Below are 27,024 nucleotides of genomic sequence, written 5' to 3'. Positions count from 1 at the left end.
CTGTAATTCCTGTTGCTGTAGAATTTCCTGTTTACAAACAACTATAGTTTTTGGATTACAATGATTAAATCTATTGCTACTTCGACCCCTAAAATTGTATTTTAATCTTGAAAATATACTACTGAAAAAAAAAGAAGGAAAGAGGGTGTTATCAGCATTCCAACCAAATTTGACACTCTTTCAAATTCTTACCCAGAGCATGCACGAACTAGAAAAGAGCCATGAAACCCTCCTTACCAGTGCTCAAAATGAACTAAGGAAGGAAATGGCTATGCTACAAAAGAAAATATTGATGGACACTGTAAGTAAAAAAAAAATTCTCATTCTAAGTAAAACATATCATTGACATTGTGACTCATTGATCAAAGTATTTCTGTCTCTATAAGCTTTATTATGAAAATAGGAGATAAATATAAAAATAGTGTAACGGATTTCATGCTTTTTCTTCTGCCAGCAACAGCAAGAGATGGCAAGTGTTCGAAAGTCTCTTCAGTCAATGTTATTCTGATGGGTCCCTGAAGGAATAACTTGTACCTATGTAACATATAATTAAATTATTATCCATCAAACACAAAGTTACATTTTAACCTATACTTTTATAAAAGTTAATGTGTATAATGTTTTTGGTTTTATGAGAAATAGTGCAATGTTAAACAATATACAAACATTTTGTTATCAAACTTTCTGATGTTTTCTTGCATACTGTAACAACATTTAATTGAGTTTATAAATATATTTTAATAGGTGAATAGTGTAAGTGGAGGATGCACACAATTTCTTTTCATATGTTGTCCCAAAAATTCACGTTTCTATACAAATAAACTGCTGCTTTTGATTTGAACATTTAGGAGTGGTCCTGGCAATTTTTAAGACTAGGGTGTTTCTAACACAGTTGGACCGGTTAGACAATGAACTTTGAGAGAAAGCAGAAAAAACACATTACTGTATATTTACCAACCAAAAGATAAGTATTTGAAACTAGTGCTCTTATGTGTGCAAAATTTTAAACAAACACAATTACCCATATAAAAGTAAAACATTTATTATACATAAAAATAATTCAGTAAAAGTATTATTTTTTCTCTTTTTAAGTCAAAATAAATTATTCAGCTCCAGTGAGCATGCTAGTATGAGTAAATACCACATGGTTATTTGTATCGTAAAAAGATTTTTACAGTTGAATACTGTACATTTGTATGGCACCTATTATTCACAAAATTATTAAAATAATTATTAACAAGCAATAACAAAAAGGTATGTTTGTCCGGACCGTCTTTCGCCTCATTTATGGAAATTTTCTAAATAAACTTTCAACAACTCATTAACTCATTATAGTACTGTCCAAATAAATAGAAATATTAAGACAAATTTCTTATTGTAAAAAATATAAAATTAAGAACTGCTTAAATGGAGGAGAAGAAACACCTTCAATTAACTTTCAAACAATGTAAATTAAGTGAATTACAAAAAACAAGCTCATGCAGATTTCAACAAGCGCTGGTAACTTGATTATTTAAAATTTTGGGGCGTTTTAGGATTCTCTTTTCCAACCAGCTAGGTTTATTTTATCCTGTAAAAAAATTCAGCATGAGACATACTAACTCCAAATAGATGACGTGCCATAAAATTAAATTCAAATAAAGCAACAATACTAATTAGCAACGCTCCAAAATTCTAATACTGTATTTTATCATTGAAACTAGGTTTATGGTAAAAAAATTTAATCAATTCAATCCATTTTTCCTCAGTACCATATGAATAGTATGGATTATTTGTCACCCCTCCCTGTTACTTTTCCTCCATTTACTTAAGCAGTCAGTCATTATGTTTTTGATTTTGAACCTGCTCAGTAGCTGGGACAGAAGGGATTCGGAAGACCGATATTCGCAAATGTGTTGCTATTTGCAGGCAAACACCTATGCAGTATCTCAGCAATTCAAATAATGAAATAACCTACAAGAAGAAGAAAAAAAAAAAATCAAGAGTAAATAAAATGCATTATTTTGATGAATTTGGCATTAATATACAAATTTTATTGTCAGACCTGTAAATCTCAATTACAACATCCTGTAAGTGAAATACAATTTGCGGGGGTGTGGATCATTAGGTTGACCAGTTTTGGGTGACAGACAATAGGTCGACATGAAAATGATCGACACATGAAAAGGTCGACATGAGTTTTCACTTCTGTGTGTCTGTCGAAATCTGTAGACATGGACATTGTATGAGTACCACTTCCCATCGCTGTGGTTGTCATGCTTTGGGCACACTATTATAATGTGACTATGCCCACTTGGATTGTGAAGTAAGAACAAGTCGGGAAAATGAAAATTCATGGAAAACTCATGTCAACAATTTCCTGTGTCGACCATTTTAATGCCAACCTTTTGTCAATGTCTACCTAAAGCCCCATAACCTTTTTCGTGTGTGTGTGTGTGTGTGTGTGTATATAGTGTCCGACTGTCCACGTGGCTACCAAACATTGATGTGTTGGTAGCAAGTGAAACCACATCTACTAGGTTTGGAAGCATTTGCTTTGAGTGGGCTTACTAGTTATACAATTATAATTGTATAATGCATCACTTTACAGAGTCAAAAAAAAATTCACTAACATTAGTATACACCATTTCCTGAAAAAAAGGTAAACTTTCTCTGCACTTTTTGAGATAATCATGATCAAACAAATTCAGTTTAAATTTGGAAAAAGTTTTTCCTCACAAAGCCTACGGTGTTGCATTTCATAGGAAAATGGCATAAAAACAGTCAAATTAAATTAAATATGCTGGTAGGGTGTTTGACAGATTTGTGAGCCTTTTACACAGCCATATTATTTAAACTGCATGAAATATTTAAATAATTAGCATGTTTCTTATACTACATATTTATTCTCCAGAGTTTTCAAAATCTGAGCTGGTGATGTAAAAAGTAGTGTGTTAATTTGACACAAAATTAACCTTTCCTTGTTTTTGTATTAAAAAAAAAAAAAAAAAAAACAGAGGCAGTAGATGCAAAACAATAACAGAAACCGTTTTAAAATATAATTTTTCTTAAAATGTATGGTTACCATCTGAATGTTTTTTTTTATTATGCCATACAGAAAACAAAAATGATGTGCGAGTACAATATTATTCACAGTAGACAAACAGAACATTTGATCAAAAATACTTACAAGAGCTAACCATAGAACTATGTACTCATCAATGAAACTATTGAAGTATTGATTGAGAAATAAAAGTCCCGGTCCAATAAATGCAGTATCTTGCACATAAATTTCACTTTTTGTCATGTGAGCCAACTAACAGAGGTGAAAAAAGAAAGCATAAAAAGTTATTAACCAAATGTCGGTATTTTGTCACCTACGAAAAACATTTTTTTATAGTAGCTACAATGGAGCCAGCTTATAGAGGTCAATACAAGATCATCCTTTAGGACCCCAAAAAAGTGTGAATTTCTATGGGAACGCTGGGTGTTCCCACGGGTGCAACCACGACCTGCCGCCACACCTGCACTACTGTCAATCAATTTGCCATGGCCTCTTGCACAAAGCAGCTGCACATAAATGCTTATGCGCAGTCTTTAAAAAATCGCTCCCCTGTGCCCAAGCGCAGAGGAGAACATCAATTAGATTAACCTATGTGTACAAGTCATAGGCATGATGTGTTAGGAAAAACCAAGAAGACTTACCACAAGCTTTATAGTGATTTTTGCATTTACAAAACCAAATGTTAATGTGTAAAGAGCTGGGTGTTTGTAGAATAAGTCAGTTGTTGACTTAATGTAAATCATTAGTCCCAGTGTTAGAACCAATCCAATATGAAGGCCAGGAGAAAGGACGCTGGTTCCCTGTGAAAAGATTTAAAATTGGTGGTTATCATGCAATTCTTCCTATGACTTTCATGGACTTTTTTAATCATACTGAACTAAGTTACATATTTATTCAATTCAGACTAGTATTTTTGACACTGATGAAACCACAGTAATAAAAGCAAATGGAAGTCAAACAATATTTTCTGGCACGGTGCCTTCAATCTCAACTGCTTCATTGAATAATTTTTTTTATTTTCTATTTGAAATTTGGGCTCTATTGGCAATACTGTATGTACTAATCACAGAGAAACAGTGCTGTAGTAGAATCATCAGTTCACCATATACATGGCTTCAAGGTGGTTTACAGTGCACTGGACCCATAATTATGCTACCCCTATCTACCATTGCTACTTTATATTTTATGCATATAGCACTCCACTTACTCGATTACATACCCAGGTGCCCCTCCACATAATAATAATAATAATAATATTTATATAGCACTTTTCACCCAATAGGACTCAAAGTGCTTTACAATTGTCTTTACAGCTAAAAATACAAAACAAGCTTAACAGTAGATCTCAGTGAAATGCTTGAGTAAATAGGTACGTCTTTAGTCTATTTTTAAAGGATTCTACAGTGGGGGCTTCTTGCACTGTGCGAGGAAGAGAGTTCCACAAAGTTGGAGCGACAAAGTTGAAAGCTCGACCCCCAGATGAATTAAGGGAAATTCTGGGTACTGTTAGTAGTCCTTCTTCAACGGATCATAGTAATCGAGTAGGACAGTAAGGAATCAGAAGCCACTGCAGGTACATTGGGCCCTGGTCATGTAGAGCCTTGAAAAGGAGTAAGCCAATCTTGAAAACGATTCGCCATTTTACAGGTAGCCAATGAAGGGAGTAGAGAATGGGAGTTATGTGGCAGGAGCAGGGCTGGTTAGTGAATAGTCTGGCAGCTGTATTTTGTAAAAAGAGAAAAGAGAAAGTACTCTCTGTTTTTGGGGGCACGCTTTTAAATTTAAAACTTAACGTTTATTTATTGGTTCATTAAAATAGATTTAGACATGACAAGACAGACATACATAAAACATGTACAATTCCTGAGACTCCAATACACAGAGTTCTCTGTTAATTATTAAGGTACCACAATATATGAAGTGGACCGCGAATATTTGTTATTATGGTAAAATACCTTATTATGCACCGAAGATTCTTAATTTTTCAGGCCGTTATAGTTTTCTATTGACAGGAAGATTTTTGATGTAAGAAAAAAAGAGAGAGAAGAGGAAAGAAAAAAAGGGGGAAAGGAAAAAAGAAGAGAAAGAAAGAAAGGGAGGGAGGGAAAAGAGGGAAGGGGCGGAGAAGAAAGAGAGTAAAAAGGAAAAATAGATAAGAACCAATTGAGTGTCAGTACACCCCTGCAGTTTGTTTGTGGTCACGGTGACTGCTGCTGATTGCTCTGTATGTCTGGCCAAACCAGACTGTGCAATTGAGCGGGTCTTACCATGCGACAGTTGCAGATAAGGGTGTTAGATAGTTGGGCTGTAATTCCCTCTCTGTTAGAGTGGGCGACTCCCTGATTGGCTGAGCCCTTGCAGGGAAATCTACCCTCAATCAGTGAGGTTTTGAGCCCAGAAAGTGTATAGTTTAAAAGAGCAAAGTTAATTGCTTTGTAGGGTGTATGTGCACGCTGCTATCTCCCACTTGCTTTGCAGTATTGGTGGGCGATGAGCGGTGAACCCCACCTTTAAAGACAATTTTGGAATTTCCCAGTTGTATAGAAGGAGATATTTTTTAAAGAATAAGAGAAATAAGATAACAGGTGAAAGCAGTAATATATAAAATGTGTGATATCACCAAGGATCAAGAGAGTGGTCCTTCGGTCACAGTATCGTTATATACACCTGTATATCAATTAACAACTCTCATACATCAGGTTGGTCACCTGTATTTCTGGTCGTGAAAAATATTCCTGTCACTAATTACAAAAATTTTTACTAAGAAAGAGTAATAATGAATCTCATTCCTAAACATGAAAGGTATCACTCTAGGTGATCTTAATGGTTCTAAACCAATCAGAGCAGATAACGGCAAAACAACAGGGAAAACAATGAAGCCCTTTTCCCAAAAATGATAGCAAGACAATACAGTTTCTGTGGAGTCGTATTCACAATTATATAGAATGGTTATAATGCTAGCTGCCCCTTAATAGGGGTCTTACCACCACCCGAATAGTTGTCTGCTCTGATCTCAGGGACAGTCAGTCTGCTGCCAATGGGGAAAGAGATTTTTTCTTAGGTCTGGACCTGATTGCAGTAGTGGGGAGTCTGGTATCTCCTCAATAGCTCAAGGTGCAAAAAGTAGTTGTGGGATAGACAGCTGTTTCGCGGAGGTCCCGCTTCCTCAGTATCCTGAGGAAGCGGGACCTCCGCGAAACAGCTGTCTATCCCACAACTACTTTTTGCACCTTGAGCTATTGAGGAGATACCAGACTCCCCACTACTGCAATCAGGTCCAGACCTAAGAAAAAATCTCTTTCCCCATTGGCAGCAGACTGACTGTCCCTGAGATCAGAGCAGACAACTATTCGGGTGGTGGTAAGACCCCTATTAAGGGGCAGCTAGCATTATAACCATTCTATATAATTGTGAATACGACTCCACAGAAACTGTATTGTCTTGCTATCATTTTTGGGAAAAGGGCTTCATTGTTTTCCCTGTTGTTTTGCCGTTATCTGCTCTGATTGGTTTAGAACCATTAAGATCACCTAGAGTGATACCTTTCATGTTTAGGAATGAGATTCATTATTACTCTTTCTTAGTAAAAATTTTTGTAATTAGTGACAGGAATATTTTTCACGACCAGAAATACAGGTGACCAACCTGATGTATGAGAGTTGTTAATTGATATACAGGTGTATATAACGATACTGTGACCGAAGGACCACTCTCTTGATCCTTGGTGATATCACACATTTTATATATTACTGCTTTCACCTGTTATCTTATTCTTTAAAAAATATCTCCTTCTATACAACTGGGAAATTCCAAAATTGTCTTTAAAGGTGGGGTTCACCGCTCATCGCCCACCAATACTGCAAAGCAAGTGGGAGATAGCAGCGTGCACATACACCCTACAAAGCAATTAACTTTGCTCTTTTAAACTATACACTTTCTGGGCTCAAAACCTCACTGATTGAGGGTAGATTTCCCTGCAAGGGCTCAGCCAATCAGGGAGTCGCCCACTCTAACAGAGAGGGAATTACAGCCCAACTATCCAACACCCTTATCTGCAACTGTCGCATGGTAAGACCCGCTCAATTGCACAGTCTGGTTTGGCCAGACATACAGAGCAATCAGCAGCAGTCACCGTGACCACAAACAAACTGCAGGGGTGTACTGACACTCAATTGGTTCTTATCTATTTTTCCTTTTTACTCTCTTTCTTCTCCGCCCCTTCCCTCTTTTCCCTCCCTTCCCTTTCTTTCTTTCTCTTCTTCTTTTTTCCTTTCCCCCTTTTTTTCTTTCCTCTTCTCTCTCTTTTTTTCTTACATCAAAAATCTTCCTGTCAATAGAAAACTATAACGGCCTGAAAAATTAAGAATCTTCGGTGCATAATAAGGTATTTTACCATAATAACAAATATTCGCGGTCCACTTCATATATTGTGGTACCTTAATAATTAACAGAGAACTCTGTGTATTGGAGTCTCAGGAATTGTACATGTTTTATGTATGTCTGTCTTGTCATGTCTAAATCTATTTTTTTTTTTATATATTCTTTATTTAAAGTTTTCAAGAAAATACAAAGGTACAGACATTACAATCTTACAGGAGAATTGGAAGGTACAATGTCTCAAAAATCAAAAGTATGGCCAGTATACTGTAAGGCAAAGCATATCATGACTAGGAACTTCACAGCCTCTCCTCTCAACACACACTGGCCATAAATTAACAGTCCTTCTTAGTAAGATTGATTAAAACCTTATAGCTTATATTCTCCGCTAAACAATACAACGATAATTGAAAGAATGAAAGGCGTATGTCTGGAAGGGGGATGAACAGACAGTATGTGGGGAATAGGAGGGTGCGCGGCAAGAGAACGCCTAGGAAGGGGTGGGGTGAGGGAAAGTGTGGTGATGGGGGGCCTTAGATTATCTCAATACTCATGGGTCAGTCAGGTAGCATTATGTCTTTTGGGTCTCTAGTTCGTATGGTCTCTTTATTGGGAGAGCGCCATGATTTCTCGTCTCATGGGGCGTGAATCTGTGTGGACTTGGTCTTTGTATGTTGTCGTTGATTTAAAATCAATCCACTGTAGCCATGTCGACATGTAGTCTGCCTGTTTGTCTAAGACATCAAAATAAATGTCTTCCATGGTACAATAGAAGTCGATTCTACAAAACCATTCCCATATTGTAGGAGGCTCTGTGTCTCTCCAGTGTGTCGGCACCACAGCCCTAGCTGCATTATTCAAGTGTTTTAATAGGGACTTTTTGTATTTATGTAGGGGTACTTTGGTATGTGTTAGTAGCCAGAAATCAAGTCCCTCCGGTACCTGGAAACCTAGTATAGTAGAGGAAATTTGTATAACTTTCTCCCAGAAGGGCCTGAGCTTAGCACAATCCCACCAAATGTGGATCAGAGTGCCGCTGGAAGCGCCGCATCTCCAGCACATGGGCGACACCGAAGGGTATATTTTATGGAGAATGTCTGGACATCTGTACCATCGGGTTAGTAACTTATATTGGGTGTCTATCACTTCGAGGCTCGAGGAACAGCTCGCCATGACCTCTAATTGTTTCTCCCAATTTATCGTAATACCCCTGGGTGTCAGTTCTCCATTCCATCTCTCACAGAAGGCGGGGACCTCAGGGAAATGGCCCTGTAGTATTATTCTATATATTGCTGATAAAGCATGCGTAGGTTCGGAGGGCCGGGAGCATAGTATTTCAAACTGTGTAGGTTCTTTTTTAAGTGTGCCTTCTAGCCTTTTCGAGTGTATAAAGTGTCTTACTTGAAAGTAAAACCAGGCATCTGACTGAGCCAATTTTTTTTCTGCCATCAAATCTGCGTAGGATTTAATTTTCCCACCTGTCAATAAGTGTATAATTCTAGTGAGGCCTTTTTGCTTCCACCCAAGTGCTTGTCGCCCAGAAGTCCCCGGAAGGAATTCTTGGTTATCAATAAAGGGGAGTAGTAGAGTATCTGGGGTTGTGATACCAAGCTTATATCTAAGATTCTTCCATATCGACAGGGTGGGTTCTATCGTGTCTAAATCTATTTTAATGAACCAATAAATAAACGTTAAGTTTTAAATTTAAAAGCGTGCCCCCAAAAACAGAGAGTACTTTCTCTTTTCTCTTTTTGCATCATTTCTTACTCTCAGGGGAGCACCTCCACATCATCTATTAATGTATAACGCATAGTTTATACTATAAAATAGTGGATTCCATTATATAAGTACATACACCCTATACAATTTAAAAGTGGTACTGGTGCACAGGTTCTTTTTCCCAATCTACCTTTTCCCCATGTTGCAGCTGTATTTTGTACCAGCCGCAAGTGCTGCAATTCTTTTGATGGGAGACCCAGGTAGAGAGCATTGCAGTAGTCTAGGTGTGATGATATAAATGCATGTATGACTTTAGGCAGGGCTTCTGAGGGAATTAAGTGCTTGATTCTGGCTTTGTTTCTCAGATGAAAGAGGATTTGATTGTGGCTGATATCTGATGTTTAAGTGTCAGGCCTCTATCCAAGACAACACCAAGATTCTGCACATGATCAGAGTTTTTTTAGAGCTGTGCCCCCCCAGAGTAACACCTGTCAGTTGGATATGCTGCCATCTTGTCCTGTGATTTATCATCAGAACTTCTGTTTTATCTGGGTTTAGTCTCAGCCAACTGGCACTCATCCACTCCTGGAGCTCAGCTAGGCAGCCATTTAAGGTTGTGATTGTGCTATCAGTGCCTGGAGCACAGGACAGGTACAGTTGTGTATCATCAGCATAGCAGTGGTAGACCAGGCCATGATGTCTGATTAGGTCACCCAGTGGAAGCATGTATACTGCAAAAAAGATGGGAGATAGCATAGAACCCTGTGGGTCACCACAAGACAAGGGCAATGGTGGCAAAGATTATACTGAATAGATGCATAGCATAAAATAGGCAGCAACACTTTGTCAAAGGACACTGTCCAGAAATGTTACAATATGTGATCAGTGAAATATAAGCTTTTTTGACACAAGTGCCGCTGACTATTTTATGCTTTAATATATTTACGAAATAAGTCGTTGTAATCACATACGTGCGGAAGCAAAAAGCATAGTTTTTACCAATCTACTTACTGCTACAGTAGATCCATTCTTGCCTACACCACCGCTGAGAATCACTCTAAAGTAGTTGCTGCAGGAATAAATTGTTCCCGACACAATCCCAATGAGGGGTAAGACTTTTAGTGGTAGTCCAGTCATTGGAATCTTAGAATAAAGCATAAAATGTGTAAGATTCAACATAATATTTAACATTTTAAAAGGGATATGAAAGGGTTATGCCTAATAGTTCATGTTGCTACAATACATGCATTTACAAGCATTCTAACTCCAATACAATTAATGGAAACTGGTCTGAAATTGGATCCCATCATCTTCATTACTCTTTAAGATAAATAGATCTGTATTTTTACTGCATGCATCTTCCATTTAGATCAGTGGTTCCTAAACTTTCATGAATCACGGGCCTTAGAATGGCACCCCTAGGCCAAACTTTTAATGAGAAATGCAACAAAAATTATTAAAATTAAAAAAGTAAATTGTATTTATCTGCACTTCTGTTTGTCCACATTTTATGACTCACAGTCACCATTACTGGTTTTGCCCATCACCATGAACATAAATGACTTGATATAACTGGATATGGACCTGGAACACCAACTCATGGCAACCCTACAAATGCCCCGCAGCACCCAATTTGGGAACCACTTATTTAGACACTAGGTATCTTAGGAACAAGATATTTACCTTAAGATTTGTCTGGTCTCAAGTAAGCTTCCATTGCAGCAGAAAGCAAAGAGAAACAAATGAATTCCTAAACTATGCTTGTAAAAGTGTGGGAGTTCAGACAACACTAGAGATCAGATTACCCACGCCATTGTCTCATTTAAAAGCATCTAACATTTCCACTTTTCACCAAGAACAATTAGAACACACACACACTTTATAAATTGGTACTCTTTACCTAGAACGGCGCCCGCGATTAGCATCGCGTGCGTCGGGGGTAAAAAATCGCGGCCATCGCATGCACATAAAAAACGGGTGCGACGCGATGCCCGCGATTTCCCATAGGGATCAATGTAAAAAGTGTGATTGGACGCGATTTTTGTGTTAAATGCCTCAATGCCCGCGATTTGGCCATAGGAAACAATGTTAAATGTGCCACAGAGCCCTAATAGTGCCCTTGAACTCTGAAATGGCCCCCACAATTGTTAACGCCACCCCACGATCAACGTCAACCCAAAGCGTGGCGAGCCCGTGAGGGGCGGCGGTACGCGTCCTCCGACCTTTTCATACCCCCACTATCCACGTCGGCGTGGAGTTGAGAATAAAATAGTGTGGCGAGCGCAGCGAGCCCCGCGAGGGGACGCGGACACCTGTGAAGCCCGCGAAGGGACGCGTTTACCTGTGAAGGTATCCGCGTCCCCTCGCCACGCTTCGGGCTCGGTGGCTCGCTGCGCTCGCCACACTATTCTATTCTCAACTCCACGCTGACGTGGATAGTGGGGGTATGAAAAGGTCGGAGGACGCGTACCGCTGCGCTCGCCACGCTTCGGGTTGACGTTGATTGTGGGGTGGCGTTAACAATTGTGGGGGCCATTTCAGACTTTAGGGTGACTATTTGGGCTCTGTGGCCCATTTAACATTGTTTCCTATGGAAAAATCGCGGCCATTGAGGCATTGAACACTAAAATCGCGTCCAATCTCACTTTTAACATTGATCCCTATGGGAAATCGCGGCCATCGCATCGCACCCGTTTTTTAGTGCATACGATGGTCGCGATGGGCGCCGTTCTAGGTAAAGAGTACCTATAAATTAAACATAGCAATTTATGTTGACTCATTTCAAATATTAAAGTTGTATCCTGCAACTATAAGAAGGACTGCACCAAATTACTAATTTACCACCTTTTATCATCACCATGAAAAAAAATTCTGGTATATATCCGAGTTTTCAGTCATGCTCTGATTCAGTGCAAGCTGTCCACAAGGAAAGAAGTTTCTCCACCAATCACCAGCAAGCTATCTCCATCCCATGCTTATCAGTCTCAGGCTAGTGAGAACAGGCTTGCCATTGGAGATGATCCTTTTGATTTAAGGAGAGAGGTGGTATTGTGTAAACAGCTCATATCTAACAAATTTGACAAGGATATGCTTAAAAAGACATGTCCATGGAGTGTCAGTATGCTAAATGTGGTTGCAGAGAGGCATAGCCTATAAAAGGAAATACTACCTTTATCAGGTTAAGATTGACACACACACAATCCAATGTAATAGCAACACATATTAAAATGCATTCAATGGACCCTAACATTACTATAGCTGATGTTTTTTGAATGATTCTACTGAGTCACATACTGTAACACACATGTAGATCTTGTGTAGAAAATAAGGGTTTAACCAAATTACCTCATAGTCCCAAAAAGTTGTTCCACAAAATGCAGACAGCAAAAAAACCATGGTTACAGATAGCTGAAGCTCTGTTACGTCAATCCTTTAGAATAGAAAATGGAGTTAGATTTAGTGTGATTGAAAGTAAATTTCTGCCAGGGAGCAACAATAAACCATTATTAATATAGGTACTTGTTTCCTAGCATGGCCACAATCGGGAGTAATCGTGTACCTTAACTTAAGGTACACGATTAACGCAATGGACCCGATTTCCTTTGAAATCAGGTCCATTTTGCCGGCAAAGGCAAAATCGGGTCCATCTCGTCGGTCACGTGCATTAACATGGCACGCGACGCGACCGACGCAATGGACCCAATTTTGCCATAGGGTTCAATGTTAAAATATTTTTAACATTGTAATCGCGTCGGTCTTGTGCCATTATAATGGCACAAGATGCGATGGACGCGATTAAGCACATTTTACATAGCTAACAATGGAAAAATGGGCCAATATGGCCCATTTCTCATTGTATATGCCCCCCGCCATGCCTATAAATTAATGCACCCCCCATTGTGAGCGGCACCCCACGATTGACGCCAACCCGAAGCGTGGCGAGCGTCGGCGGTACGCGTCCTCCGACCTTTTCATACCCCTACTATCCACGTCGGCGTGGAGTTGAGAATATAAAGTGTGGTGAGCTCAGCGAGCCACCGAGCCCGAAGCGTGGCGAGCGCAGCGTGCCCCGCGAGGGGACGCGTATACCTGTGAAGTAATGCGCATCTGCTCGCCACGCTTCGGGCTCGGTGGCTCGCTGCGCTCGCCACACTTTATATTCTAAACTCCATGCCGACGTGAATAGTAGGAGTATGAAAAGGTCGGAGGACGTGTACAGCCGACACTCGCCACGCTTCGGGTTGGCGTCAATCGTGGGGTGCGGTTCACAATGGGGCCATTTGGGGTCTGGGGACAATTTTTCCGACCCGATCAAAATCGGTGTGGCCGTTCTAGGAAACAAGTACCTTAATATATTATAATGCCAGACAAATAGCAGATAGCTCCTGGCTCCCCAACCTCTGATGAGATTACAGTTATGTAACTACAGGTTGTGAGCTTGCAAACAGGGCCCTTTTACCTCTATATCCATCTTGTTTTATTATGGTTTGATCCCTAATGTAAAGCTGGCTGCATATATAGCGTTATGTGTACCAAGCGATATTAGTGGTGACGGGCACAAAACACAATTGCTGATGCCGGCAGCGATGAACGCTGGTGGAGGGGTTGGTGGAGCAGGACAGTAGACATTCTGTACATGCAGGACCATGGTGGACATTGTAAACAACCCACAGAAGCACGTGCTGTTAATGTCCCTGGAATACTTTATATAATTTACTAATCCTTACAAAAAAAAAAAAGTCAACCAAAACATCCTAGATATATTGTGACATGGGTGTTGATAGCCAAGAGGTCTGTGCTTTAATGCTGACTATACAAGGTTTAAAAATACAGAAGACAATATGATGGGTTTTACAATTAGTAATCTGATCATAACACCAGAGAGGCAAAGGGCAACATATGGGATAAGGTTTACCATAGTGATAACTATGTACCGTTCACTAGGGATTATGTTATTATATGCCAACATACAATTACAAACATTTTTTCCCCATACAGAACAAAATGTTCACTGTAAACTTGCCTGTAACCCCTTGCCTGGCACCAACGGATGGGATACAACTGTAAGCAGTACTGTGCTACCTGACTAGGTCATATCCCATATGTCCAGCAACCCTACTGCTCCCTCCATCTATTATAGAAAAAAATCAGTTCAAAACAAGTTGAGAATGGATTCCTGCTGCAGCCAACTGGACTAAACACAGTATTCTCCCTCCAGCATAACTATGCTGATCTCTGTGGCAGGACTAGATGGGCCAAGTGGTTCTTATCTGCCACCAAATTTTATGTTTCTGTGTGTGCAGAGTCATTTTAAAATGGGGGCCTATGTATATATTTTTTAAATACAAAAAAAAAATTAAAATATATCAGTAAAGATGCTTTATAAACGTTATCAGAAAACAAAGACCTTCAATAGGACTGTGAAATTAATATAATAATACAATTAAAAGTAACTTACACTCCAAACCTCAGTGTACCGGACACATACGTCTGCCACTGAGCACAGAAGAACATGAACATGCTGACAAAGCAGCAGAAAAACATCCAGCTGGGCATGGTTCCAAGTCTCACTGCAGCAATTGTCCCCACTGCAACAAACACTGCACAGGAAAAGATCACTCATTACAATTAGGGATACACACCCATTTAATGACACATAGGTACAAATAAAGTTAAAAGGTGGCTAGATTTGCAAATCACATAATAAAATGTTATAGTAGAATATTACCTATAGATATAGAGTCACATCCATGGTCAAATAGTTCTCCAAGCGGAGAGCTACTGTTTGTCCTTCGTGCCTGTTTTCCATCAATAGCATCCAGTGACTGGTAGACAAACAGACCTAAGGCACAGAGCACGAGTGCCCAAGCTGGAGCCTGTGAAGGAGGAGAGCTGCCCGTCAGCCAGAGGAACACTACATGTACACGTGTAAAAAAGTAAGATGTTCTATTCTGGGGGAGCAGAGGGTTCCTTCATGTGCCACAAACTCCAATTACTACTTCTCAAATTAATTTAAGTAATCAAATGGTGAATTTCCATTTATCCTGTGAAAGGCTCTAATTAGTATTGTTTTAATAAAACAACAGAAAATTATTTGTTTGCAACAAAAGAATAAAATGGCGATTGCTAGAGGTTTGAAGGAAAGCTTAATGATGCCTTGAGTCCTATTGGAGAAATAGCGCTATATAAATAAAATAATTTTTATTATTATATTAAAAGATCAAAAAGAGAACAATACTTATAGTAATATACAGTATATCAAGTGTAGTATGATGCTCTGACGGTCGGGATTCCCGACCGCTGGTACTCCCGACGGGGTGAGCGCTAAGATGTCCTTTGCAGGCTTGCCACATGTTCTATTTTCCCTCTATGTACCCCCACGAGGGAGAATAGCCCCTGCCAGTCAGTATCCCAACTGTCCGGCATTTAACAGTCAGAATTCCAACTGTTGTTATACTAAATGTTGGTATCCCAACTGTTGGAGCGTCATCCGGCACCCCAGTATATCATAGAAAGAAGCACTATACTAACTGGCTAGCGAAATACCCAGGGTGTATAGCCCATATGTCCACTTTCTACTGTCAGAGGACTCATCCAACATTGATATAGTCCTGCTGTGACTATAGAGAAACTAGAAATAATGGTACTTGTGTACTAGCATGGCGCCCATCGCATCGCAGACCATATGGTATGCGATGCGATGTTACGTGATGTCAGCCAATGTTATACAATTTTAAATTGTATACCATCGAATTGTATGGCATTGTATGCCATTCTATTGCATAAATTGTATAAGCACCCTAAAGAGTTTTCCCATGTTAAAAGTGGCCCCTATAAGTTAAACGTGTTGGGTGCTTACTATGTTAAAAGCACCCCCAACGGCACCCCCACTATCAACGCCGAAGCGTGGCGAGAGCAGCGGTACGCGTGCTACGACCTTTTCATACGTCCTACGACCTTTTCATACAACGCCGTGGAGTTGATTTTATATAGTGTGGCGAGCGCAGCAAGCCACCGAGCTTGAAGTGTGGCGAGCCCTGCGAGGGGACGCGGAATACATGTAAAGTAATACACGTCCGCTCGCCACACTATATAAAATCAACTCCACGCGGAATTAGATAGTGGGGGTATGAAAAGGTCGTAGGACTCGTACCGCCGCCCCTCGCAGGCTCGCCACGCTTCGGGTTGGCGTTCATAGTGGGGGTGCATTTAACATTGTAAGCCCTCATTAGGGTGCTTACACAATTAAACATCGTATAGGGGGCTTATACAATTTAAAATCGCATCGCACTTCATCGGGTGTATGCCATGCGATTATATGTCGTGCGACCTAATATCGTGGGCGCCATGCTAGTACACAAGTACCGAAATAATTTAGTGTGTCACCATAGCAGCTTACAAAGAGCGTATTTTGGCATATGTATTCCTGCCAAAATGTTACTTCTGGCAAAGTACCAGGCAATGCTTACTGTGTGCCAAACACATGCAGAAAAGAACTGTACCATAGTCCAGGGACAAACAGTTTAAAGAAAGGGAAGCCTTCAATGAAGGTAGACATTGGACCTTATTCTGATGGTCTTGCAAGGCTGCGAAATTTGCAGCTTTGCAAGTCCATCAGACGCCAGCCACCCACCCCGCATGCCTGCGAATGGATGATTTACATAATCATCCATTCATTCGATGGTCGGCGATCATTGAGTGATTTCTCCAGCGCTTGCAGTTCAGAGACACCTATATGGTGTCTCTAAACTGCGGGCGCCCTGTGCGAGGATGGTGGGCAGCTGACATCCGATGAGGTAGTTAGCGTAGTGACTCCGCAGCAGCCCAACGGCTGCCTAGCATAGTCACTCCACGGCAGTCCGGCTCTGTCCCCGATGTCCATGTGCCAAGTCTACTCATGCATAAAGGGTATTACGTGGGTGCAAGTGCACACTATGCACAATAAACGCAGCATTTCCAAACCCCCACTATCCACATCAGCCCGTGACGAGCCCCGCGAATGGACGCATTACGCGTTCTTCCCCCTACTATCCACGGCGGCGTGGAGTTGATTTTATAAAGCGTGGCAAGCCCCGCGAGAGGACGCGGAACACAAGTGATGTAATTCGCATACCCTCGCCACACTTTTTAAAATCAACTACACGCCAACATGGATAGTGGGGGTATGAACAGGTCGGCAGGAGGCATAATGCGCCCGCACGCCACGCTTCGGGCTGCCATGGATAGTGGGGGTGTTTCAGGAACACATTCACTCCTGCCATATCATACATCTGAGACAGTAATGACAACAATGTATTATTTATTACTACCCTGTATTTTTATATTCATATTGGTTATATTCCTTACAAATCTTCACCAACATTATGGTTATTTTTTCCAGTTTTAATTCCTAATATCAGACACAATCCTTCTGATAGGCTTCTACGTTCATTAGAGCAATCTAACAATACTTTCCTCTTACCTAGTAACATGTCAGTATAAGCATCAAGTAATTAGCGTCCTTACATGCAGGCTATTACCATATATATATCTTTTGATCATTTTCCTCTTGCAAGTAAGATGCCATTCATTTGTCCCAGTTCCCCTTAATACACCTAGGGACTATGATGTCCTTTGCCCTGTGAACTTTCTGAGCGCATAAATCAGATCATGTATATTTTTCTGCTTATATAATAGATTTCTCTTAATACTATAACGCCATGAGCGCATTCTTTCATTCTAAAATTGAATGATCTCTCTCTTATGAGCGTACACACCTGGGACATATTCCCAATTTTTTCCTCCCAGCAATCAGGTGGAGGTGAGAGTATTACACTCCCCCTTCACCCGCTAACCAATCAGTACTAGACCTTTAAAACTTACATGCTATTTAAGAGCAATAGATACGACTACCCCCCACACACATTGAAAAAGCCTAACGGCGAAACGATCGTTTGTGGTCCCAGATACGCTGACAGCAGCGTTCCGAGACACTTGGACTGCCAAGGATGTCCCGACTGACACCCCCAGTCACATCCCACACCGCTGATACTGTCTCACGGTACACGGCTGAAGGCGGGCAGGAAGACACGCTGCAGAGAGCTGGCGCGGCTAACAGAGTGCAGGAATACACGCTGCCTAGAAGCAGCGATACGCTGGGACACCACGGGTCCCAGGCACACACTCCCTTCCCAGCAACTGACAGCGGGCAGGAAGACACGCTGCTGAGAGCCGGCTGACAGCGTGTAGGAACTCACGCTGCCAAGAAGCAGCGATACGCTGCGATACCACAGGTCCCGGAGACACACTCCTTTCCGAGCAGCCGGCGTATGGTATACAAACAGCTGAGTTTGACAGCGGCGCTTACAGCAGCATACTCGGGCGAGGTCCCGGATCTGACCCCCGGGGTGAACAAGGAGGTAATCCCGGTCTCCTCCCTCTTGCTACCTCTCTCATCTAAACCCTTTTTCTTTTCTCCTTATCCTCTCCTTACCTTTTTCCTCTTTATTTTTCTAAAAACCTCCCGGTAATAACAGCGGGGCATTATAGCGTGGTTCACTTGTATAATAGGATATAACAATTACCTATAACACGCTCTTATAGACTCCGGCACCATTACCCAACCTAGAGTTATAATACCGCATTAGCCCTATCTCTCTGCTCCTCAAATTTCTATACCTACAAGTTAGGGGGTCCGCTCACCCATTATACCTCTAAGCCCCTCAGTGTTAGAAGACTCTGACGGAAGCCGACAGAAACTTGGGCCATTCCAGTACACGGAGGGGGTGACCCCTCTGCAGGAAACCCTTGACACCCATGACACTGTCACAGGTATAAATCAATTGGGCAGCAGCCACCCCCTTTTCCATCCCTCCCTAACCCCTAGGCGATTTGAGGTCCGCTCACCCGCAATACCTTAAGAAGCCCCTCAGCATACTCTTATGCTGACGGAAGCTGACAAAACCTGGGCCTTTCTAGTACACAGAGGGGGTGACCCCACTGTAGGAAACCATTGAACCCCTAATCTTGTCACAGGTATATAAAGCTGGGCAGCAGCCACCTCAAGGGGAACAGGGATCTAGGTCGACGTCCCACAATACCTTTAAAAGCCCACTGATTACATCCAGTGGTAGCTGGTGTGGCAGAGTATGACCAGTAACAACTAGGGAGACCTAGCTGCGAAAAGTCGTATTCACTGCCACACTATAGGTATATATAGTTGGCGTACTGTCACCTAGGAAACTTGTTGGGTCTATTACCTTTTTCTCCCTATTTCCCTCTTTTCTCTCACTCTTTAAATTGAGGGAGGAGACCCTCTAAATTCCTTGTTGCCTTTCAGGCAAAAAATACTCACTATTGTACAAACTACTCTTATTTTCGCTAAAGCTTCATACAGACTATTCACTGTGAAAACTACTAAACTTTAAGATACTAATTGTGCATATGATCTTTCTGATGTGTAATTTCTATTGATTGCAAATAGACTGATTAACCTAGATCTATAGGCTGTGTGATATTACCCCTAGGGATACTACAGTGTGTAGCCAAAAAAAAAACCTTGATTTCATATGGAGAAACCGTAACTTTGTTATCATTACAAAGACAAAAATGTAACCAATATCTTTTAAGTTGTATGGTAAACATTGTAGCCCCTAGGTACAAACCAGCATAGCCTGTAGCAAGTGTTATCTCAGCCACTACAATTTTTCTTTCTGTACACAGTTATCAGAAAGAACCGCACTCCCCTTATATTTATTAAAGGGAACATACCCCACTAATATTTATAACCTGAGGGGTATATGTATCTTTTTTGTGTTATTTGTTTGTGTGTCCATGTCTAGTACTTATTTTAAGGAATTATAATAAAGAATTATTTTTAGTAATAACATTACTCATACCAGGGGCCATTCCCTGGACATCTCAATAAATGTATGACTAAATTACCATATATCATGCATACTTGAGAAACCTACTAAGTCCCCTCTAAACGAATTATATTGAAAACCTTTTTTCATTTTCTCAACAAATTGTTAAATAAAGAGTGCCCCGACAAAAAGAGAGTCTTTCCCCTCCTTTTTTCCAAATCACTTACGTTTACTCTCTAGGGAGCACCTCCACATCTGTAATCTTAAACAAGCCTCTCTTACTTGTGTCTATACCAAACTTACTGTGGATCCACACATATTTTTCTCACTGTTCTAATTTACACCTGTGCACTGGTCTATCCCCATCCCCCTTTTCCCTTAAAACAGTAATGACAACGTGTTAACTGTATTTTAGTTAATAATAAAGGAGAAAAGATAACAGCGGGAACACTATGCTGATTCTGACAGGGACGCTCGCGGGAACACTACGCTACTTCTGACTGACTATGCTAACTACTGCCTGCAACATCCTCCAGCATGACTGGTTTGGCAGTGGGTCAGTAATGGTATGGGGTGGCATTTCTTTGGGTGGCTGCACAGCCCTCCATGTGCTCACCCGAGGTAGCCTGACTTCCATTAGGTACCGAGATCCTCAGACCCCTTGTGAGACCATATGCTGGTGCGTTTGGCCCTGGGTTCCTCCTAATGCAAGACAATGCTAGACCTCATGTGGCAGGAATGTGACAGCAGTTCCTGTAAGACGAAAGCATTGATGCTATGGACTGGCCCGGCCGTTCCCCAGGCCTGAATCCAATTGAGCATATCTGGCACATCATGTCTTGCTCCATCCACAACTGCCACATTGCACCACAGACTGTACAGGATTTGGTGGATTCTTTAGTCCAGGTCTGGGAGGAGATCCCTCAGGAGACCACCCGCCACCTCATCAGGAGCATGCCCAGGCGTTGTAGGGAGGTCATACAGGCATGTGGAGGCCACACACACACACACACATAACTGAGCCTCATTTTGACTTGTTTTAAGGACATTACATCAAAGTTGGATCAGCCTGTAGTGTGTTTTTCCACTTTAATTTTGAGGGGGGCTCCAAATCCAGACCTCCATGGGTTAATAAATTTGATTTTGTTGTCAGCACATTCAACTATGTAAAGACCAAAGTATTTAATAAGAATATTTAATTCATTCTGATCTAGGATGTGTTCTGTTAATGTCCACATGAACCATCAGCTTATATATGTATGAGTATGTCTGGCTCTGAATCTAGCCTTACCTCCCCAGCCACTACCTCACTGTACTAAACCACAGCAAAACAATTATTCACGTTAGCAAAACTCTGAAACAGGACAATGTTTGCAGGTTCCTAGAAATCAATAATATAATTGTATCTTATTTAAATAGGAAAGGGAAGGACACTTAGGTTATCACATAGTACAGTATCATGTCTTGCTCATAGCTACACTTGCCACAGCATCAACCTTTGAAACCTCTAAATTACGAAATACTGAACTTTAACCTGTTCTATTCAATGTCCTACAGCAACCCTAGAAGCAAACAAGATTTGTATTTTAAATACATTTCAATGTAATTATATTGTGCTAGACCAGGGGTGGCCAAACCTGTCCTCAAGTTCTACCAACAGTTCATGTTTTTCAGGAAACCTGTGGATCTATAGTAGGAATGAATGCAGCAGATTTAAAAATGTGACCGTTAGTAATGACTACAGCTGTGCAGCAGCTAGGTGATCTGGAAAATGTGGACCATTGGTAGATCTCGAGGACCGGTTCAGCCACCCCCGAGTCTTTCTGTGCAATTAATGTACGGGGTGCATGCTCCAAACTATAGTCTGGAATTAAAAAAATAATTGGAGTTCCTTTCCAAAGCAAATGGCTATGCTCTCTGTAGGATTAATGTTAAGAATGTCCAATGAAGCACATTACAACAATAAATGTTTATTGCTGATTGATTATAGTAAGATAAGGTCCCCATACACTAGGGTGACTTCTCCGAGCAGAGAAGTCACCTGTGACCCGATTGGGACCTTCCCATATCGTATGCGATCCCAGCCAAGCCTGTCGGCTCGGATGTGATCCAGCAGATCGCTTCTGCAGCCGAAGTGACTCGCAGGCTCCTGGGCGGCTCAAGGGCTGGCCATACATTGCTGCAATTTCTTGCATAAGTGTATGGCCAAACTTAAGGGGCATTGATATGTGTGCTAAGCGGTTTTGCTAAGCTATTTAGGGTAGTCATTTTGCTTAGCGATTTTACTTATGCAAAAAAAAAACCTGCAGGGAAGTGGTTCAGGGTGACGTGGATCGCAATCACTCATTCTGTACACACAGAGCGATTTGCGGTCACTTGCTAAACAATTTGTCTATATTTTGGTGGCATGCACTGACTTAGCTAGCGGGCAATAGTGACACACAGCACTATGCATCACCATCGCTTGGGGGCACACACACGGAGGGATCTGTGCTTACTTTCTGAGTGATCTAGTCAGATTGCTTAGAAAAGAGCCCAAAATCACTCCTTTTGTATGTCCCTACACATGAACGCCACTGACAAAACAAACACAAAGAGTAAATACACAAAGAGTATACACACCCCAGTGAAAGGTAAAACCTAAGTGCTGTAATATCTCCTGTACTTCCTTCTTACTTGTGAAGAGACTTTCCAGACTAGTTACACAGGTTGAGTATCCCTCATCTGTATATCCAAAAACCGAATATCCTGTTTTTTTTTGTACCTTTCTGTACTGTTTTTCTTTCTCAACTGGTTGCCCGGCGTCCATCTTCAGAGGCATTCCCGGTCTCAATGATGCATTGCGCTGGTGCGCCGCTAATGTCCTGACATCAAAGATGCAATGCATCATTGTGACCGAGGATTCCTCTCAGGATGGACCACCTGGTCCCAGGTAAGTAGAAAAAAAATCTGAAATTATACTTAAAAATATGCTCCTGGTCTGCAGCATTTCAGATAAGAGATACTCAACCTGTACTAGGAAGGAGGTAACAATATCCACCACTTGGAACGGTCATTGGTAACGTCTTATTAAGAAATGACACCATGAAGAGGATAAGACATGTAACACGCATTTCTGCAAACAGGTTTACTGAACAATAATTATGACAGTGGCTACACCAAATCATCCCCAGGGCAAGGTGTGAGCTAGATTTAATGGGATGTCTGCAGGCAGTTTAGTTTTTAGATCGAATTTACTTTCATTTAATGTATAGAAACATTTGTTTTAAATATGCACTAGAAGTACTTTTGCATGTCTTAGCATGTAACAGCAAGTTGTTCTGCTTTGCGTAGCAATGACTATTAAATATACCATTTTCCGAATACGAGAATACCTTTAATGTATACAGCAAGATGAAAACAAATAATCATTTTCCAACCAAGAACCTGCTGCCAGTATAACAACCCTATAAGCTGCTGGAACAGAGAAATTAGAAGAAAATGATACAGATGTATCAGAACAAACACTTTGAGACACTGTAAAGCTGGGGAAGACAACTCCAGCCCTCAAGAGCTACAGTTAACGTTTTCCAGGTCTCCTCACAGAATCATAAGTGAAGTAATTATCCTTTATAATGTGCCAGTCAGTAATGAGTGCACCTGTGTACCTGCCAGGTGATCTGGAAACCGTGAACTGTTGGTAGCTCTCGAGGACTGCAGTTGGTTACCACTGGTGTAAAGGGATGCGACTGTGTACAGTGACAGGAAATTACCCCTGCTGCTACAACTGTTGTAAATGGGTTGAAATAAGAAGTGTACTGTATAGCCCATGATGTATACCCTCTAGATGGGCCAAGTGGTTATCTGCTGTCATATTCTAGATTTTTATCTTGAAAGCTAGTTTGATGCATTTGTTCAATACTTTTATTCTGCATGCTCTTGCTTATAACGTCCAAACAAAGGACAGGTTCAAGTAACCAGGAATTGCAGGCAGGGCTGCCAAGAGAAATCCTGGGCCCCGGTACAACAGCGTTACGGGGCCCCCCTGGAGTGGCGAGCAACAGAAAAGAGGTGTGGCCATTAAAGGATATAGGGGTGTGTACCACACCATATACCCTTTATGCAACACAATAGTAGACCCCTTATACTTGCCCCTTACACATTATGCTACACAGAATGAGCCAAAATTCTAATCGATTACTTGCCGCCCCGTTCGTATGCAGCAGTGTGGACAGAAGCGTGGGGTGGTGGATATGGGTTGCGCCCATGGGAGTAAGGGGTCGTGGTCACGGATGGGCAGATAGCGCCAGGGTCCCTGCGGACGATGAGAACTAGGTAATAGCTCCCATCCTCCGCAAGGACCCCACTGCTGTCTGCCCATCCGTCACAGGGACCCTCTGCCCCCCTGCGCTGCCCAGACCCCTATGCCATACAGCAGGGGTGGCTAGCCCACGGATCCTCTCTCCAAGATCTGTGGCTGGCACGATCATCCCCATTTGAAGCGCCGCCTCTGGAGTATAAGGATCCCAAGCTCACACACGCAGCAGGGAAAGCGGCAACAGTTCTGGCAAGAAGCAGCAGATGCCACTACTTGCAGTATCGCCGAGCTGAGCTGCCGGTATCTGCTGTGTCCCCCAAAGCTACAGATCCGGCGCCAAGAGCAGATGCATTGTGATGGCCAGCGATATGTGCGGCTGGAAGGAGAGGGGGGATTGTGTCCATTAAACCTCTTTAATGTCATGTGATCCTGGGCAGTATGGTCCCACCCAGATCGCATTCCATATATGATCCGTCATAAATGGGCCCCATGTAGCCTGTTCCCTTCACACACATTGGAGGTCATTCTGATTGACCACAAAGCTGCAAAATTTGCAGCTTTGCGGGTTATCTAAATACCTCCGATTTCACGCATGCGAACGGATGTTTTACATACAGTAATCATCGATTTGCAGCTTGTGTGCCGGGCAGTGCGGTCGCCGACCATCAAATGATTGCTCAAGCGCTCGCAGATCTAAGTCAGTCTCTGCTGTCTTAGATCTGTGGCGCTCCTGTACCAGAAGAGGGTGGGCAGCTGACATCCGGTGACATCAGCTGCCCTCCCCCGGCACCCACGTCATGGGAGTTCCCATCGGCGCAACCCATATCCACCACCCCACGCTTCCGTTCACACTGCTGCATGCGATCGGGGCGGCAAATAATCGGTTTGCCGCGCCCGCTCACACAAAGTGGCTGCACATGCACAACATCACTCCCCTGTGTGAACGTGCGGGGGGGCGAACCAACCTGAATGAGGGCCATAGCCTGTTACACACACACATAGCCTGTTACACAAACACACACATATATATATATACATACAAAGCCTGTTACACACACACACACACACACACACACACACACACATACATATACAAAGCCTGTTACACACACACATATACATACATAGCCTGTTACACAAACACATATACATACATAGCCTGTTACTTACACACACACACATATATATATACATACATACATAGCCTGTTCCTTCACACATACAGAACATAGCCTGTAACACACACACATATATATACAAAGCCTGTTACACACACACACACACACACACACACACACAAATAGACATACATAGCCTGTTACACACACACACATATAGACATACATACATAGCCTGTTACACACACACACACATATTGACATACATACATAGCCTGTTACACACACACACACACACACACACACAAAGCCTGTTACACACACATACCCTGTTACACACACACACACACATATACACAAAGCCTGTTACACACACACACACACATAGCCTGTTACACACACACACAGCCTGTTACACACACACACACATAGCCTGTTACACACACATATATACATACATACACAGTCTGTTACACACACACATGCTTTTTGTCTGTTCCCCCTGTCCATAGCCATGCATTGCGGGCGGCATTACCTTGTGAAACAGGAACTTGGAGCAGGACAGCCATCGCTGACCGGCAGGGGCTGGCTGGCAACTTTCAGCCTGGGGGACAGACACAAGCAAGTGGCCCAACTTTTCAAGGGGCATAGCCATGACAATAATGTTCAGGGAATGGCTTGTGTAATGTGGGTGTGGTTTAGGCACATGTGGGGTTTACCGGTATGCGCAAAAAGTTTGATATTCAGTTTTTTTTAAGCTCAGTTAAAATTAAAATCCATATTTAAAAAAAAAAAATTGTCAGCACTTGCTCTGACATCTCTGGCCACGCAATTATGCAATTAAAAGTTTCCGATTAGCTTAATTAGTCTCTTCCCATGCATTGCACACAGCTTCCATGTCCCGGGCACAGGACAGGTACTACCCCTAACAATTCACCCGCTCCCTACATACTACCACTAACCCCACATCCCTCACACACACACTACCTAAACTACCCCTGACCTGCACGTACTTTCCACACACACACACACACACACACACACCACACTAGCCCTAACCCTGCTTCCCACATACACTACCCCTAATCCATCACTTGCTCTTCTATACCACCCCTAACCCTGCATCTGTTCCCTGCATGCACTACCCACCCCCCCGCTCCTTGCACCTGCTCCATTTACACACTACACCTAATCATGCACCTGCTCCCTGCACACACAACACCACCCCTAACCATGTTCCTGCTCTGTTCACACACTACGCTACCCCTAATCATGCACCTACTCACACTACACCACCCATAACCCTGCACCTGCTCCCCGCACACACTACCCCTAATCCTGTACCTGATCACACTACACTACCCCTACCCTGCACCCACTCCCGCAGAAATTACACCACCCCTAACCCTGCAGTTGCAGAAACACTACCCCTAACTACAAACTACACAACCACCACCCTGCACCCGCACACACCATTGGCAGGCAGGCTGCTTATAAAAAAAAAATAAAAAAATCCCTTACCCACAGGATTTAGGGGCGAGTTGCACTAAGCTTTAAAAGTGATAAAATGGAGAGTGATAAGCAACCAACCATTCGGCTCCCGTCTGACATTTTCCAACACAGTCT

General features: G+C 42.0%; 2 protein-coding genes across 3 annotated transcripts in view; one reads left to right on the top strand and one right to left on the bottom strand.

Moving 5' to 3' along the window:
- SYCP3 (synaptonemal complex protein 3) overlaps positions 1-841 on the top strand; it is a 48,851-nt gene extending 48,010 nt beyond the window's left edge. For both annotated transcript variants that reach the window (XM_083182229.1, XM_083182231.1), the window contains exons 8-9: positions 197-301; positions 455-841. In XM_083182229.1, the coding sequence (XP_083038355.1) occupies positions 197-301; positions 455-508 (159 nt within the window). In that variant the 3' untranslated portion in view covers positions 509-841. The remainder of the gene's footprint in view (positions 1-196; positions 302-454) is intronic.
- Positions 347-27,024, bottom strand: part of CHPT1 (choline phosphotransferase 1) — a 30,801-nt gene continuing 4,123 nt past the window's right edge. Inside the window, exons 2-9 of the mRNA XM_083182228.1 lie at positions 14,868-15,015; positions 14,598-14,739; positions 12,485-12,569; positions 10,151-10,282; positions 3,685-3,843; positions 3,170-3,295; positions 1,843-1,953; positions 347-534 (exon numbers count right to left, since the gene is read on the bottom strand). Coding sequence (XP_083038354.1) covers positions 490-534; positions 1,843-1,953; positions 3,170-3,295; positions 3,685-3,843; positions 10,151-10,282; positions 12,485-12,569; positions 14,598-14,739; positions 14,868-15,015 — 948 coding nt within the window. The 3' untranslated portion in view covers positions 347-489. The remainder of the gene's footprint in view (positions 535-1,842; positions 1,954-3,169; positions 3,296-3,684; positions 3,844-10,150; positions 10,283-12,484; positions 12,570-14,597; positions 14,740-14,867; positions 15,016-27,024) is intronic.

The sequence above is a fragment of the Crinia signifera genome, chromosome 4 (genome assembly GCF_055691185.1).
Source record: "Crinia signifera chromosome 4, ASM5569118v1, whole genome shotgun sequence".
In the NCBI taxonomy this organism is placed as follows: Eukaryota; Metazoa; Chordata; class Amphibia; order Anura; family Myobatrachidae; genus Crinia; species Crinia signifera.
Note: the sequence above shows the minus strand (reverse complement) of the source record. Positions and strands in the feature narration are given on the sequence as shown.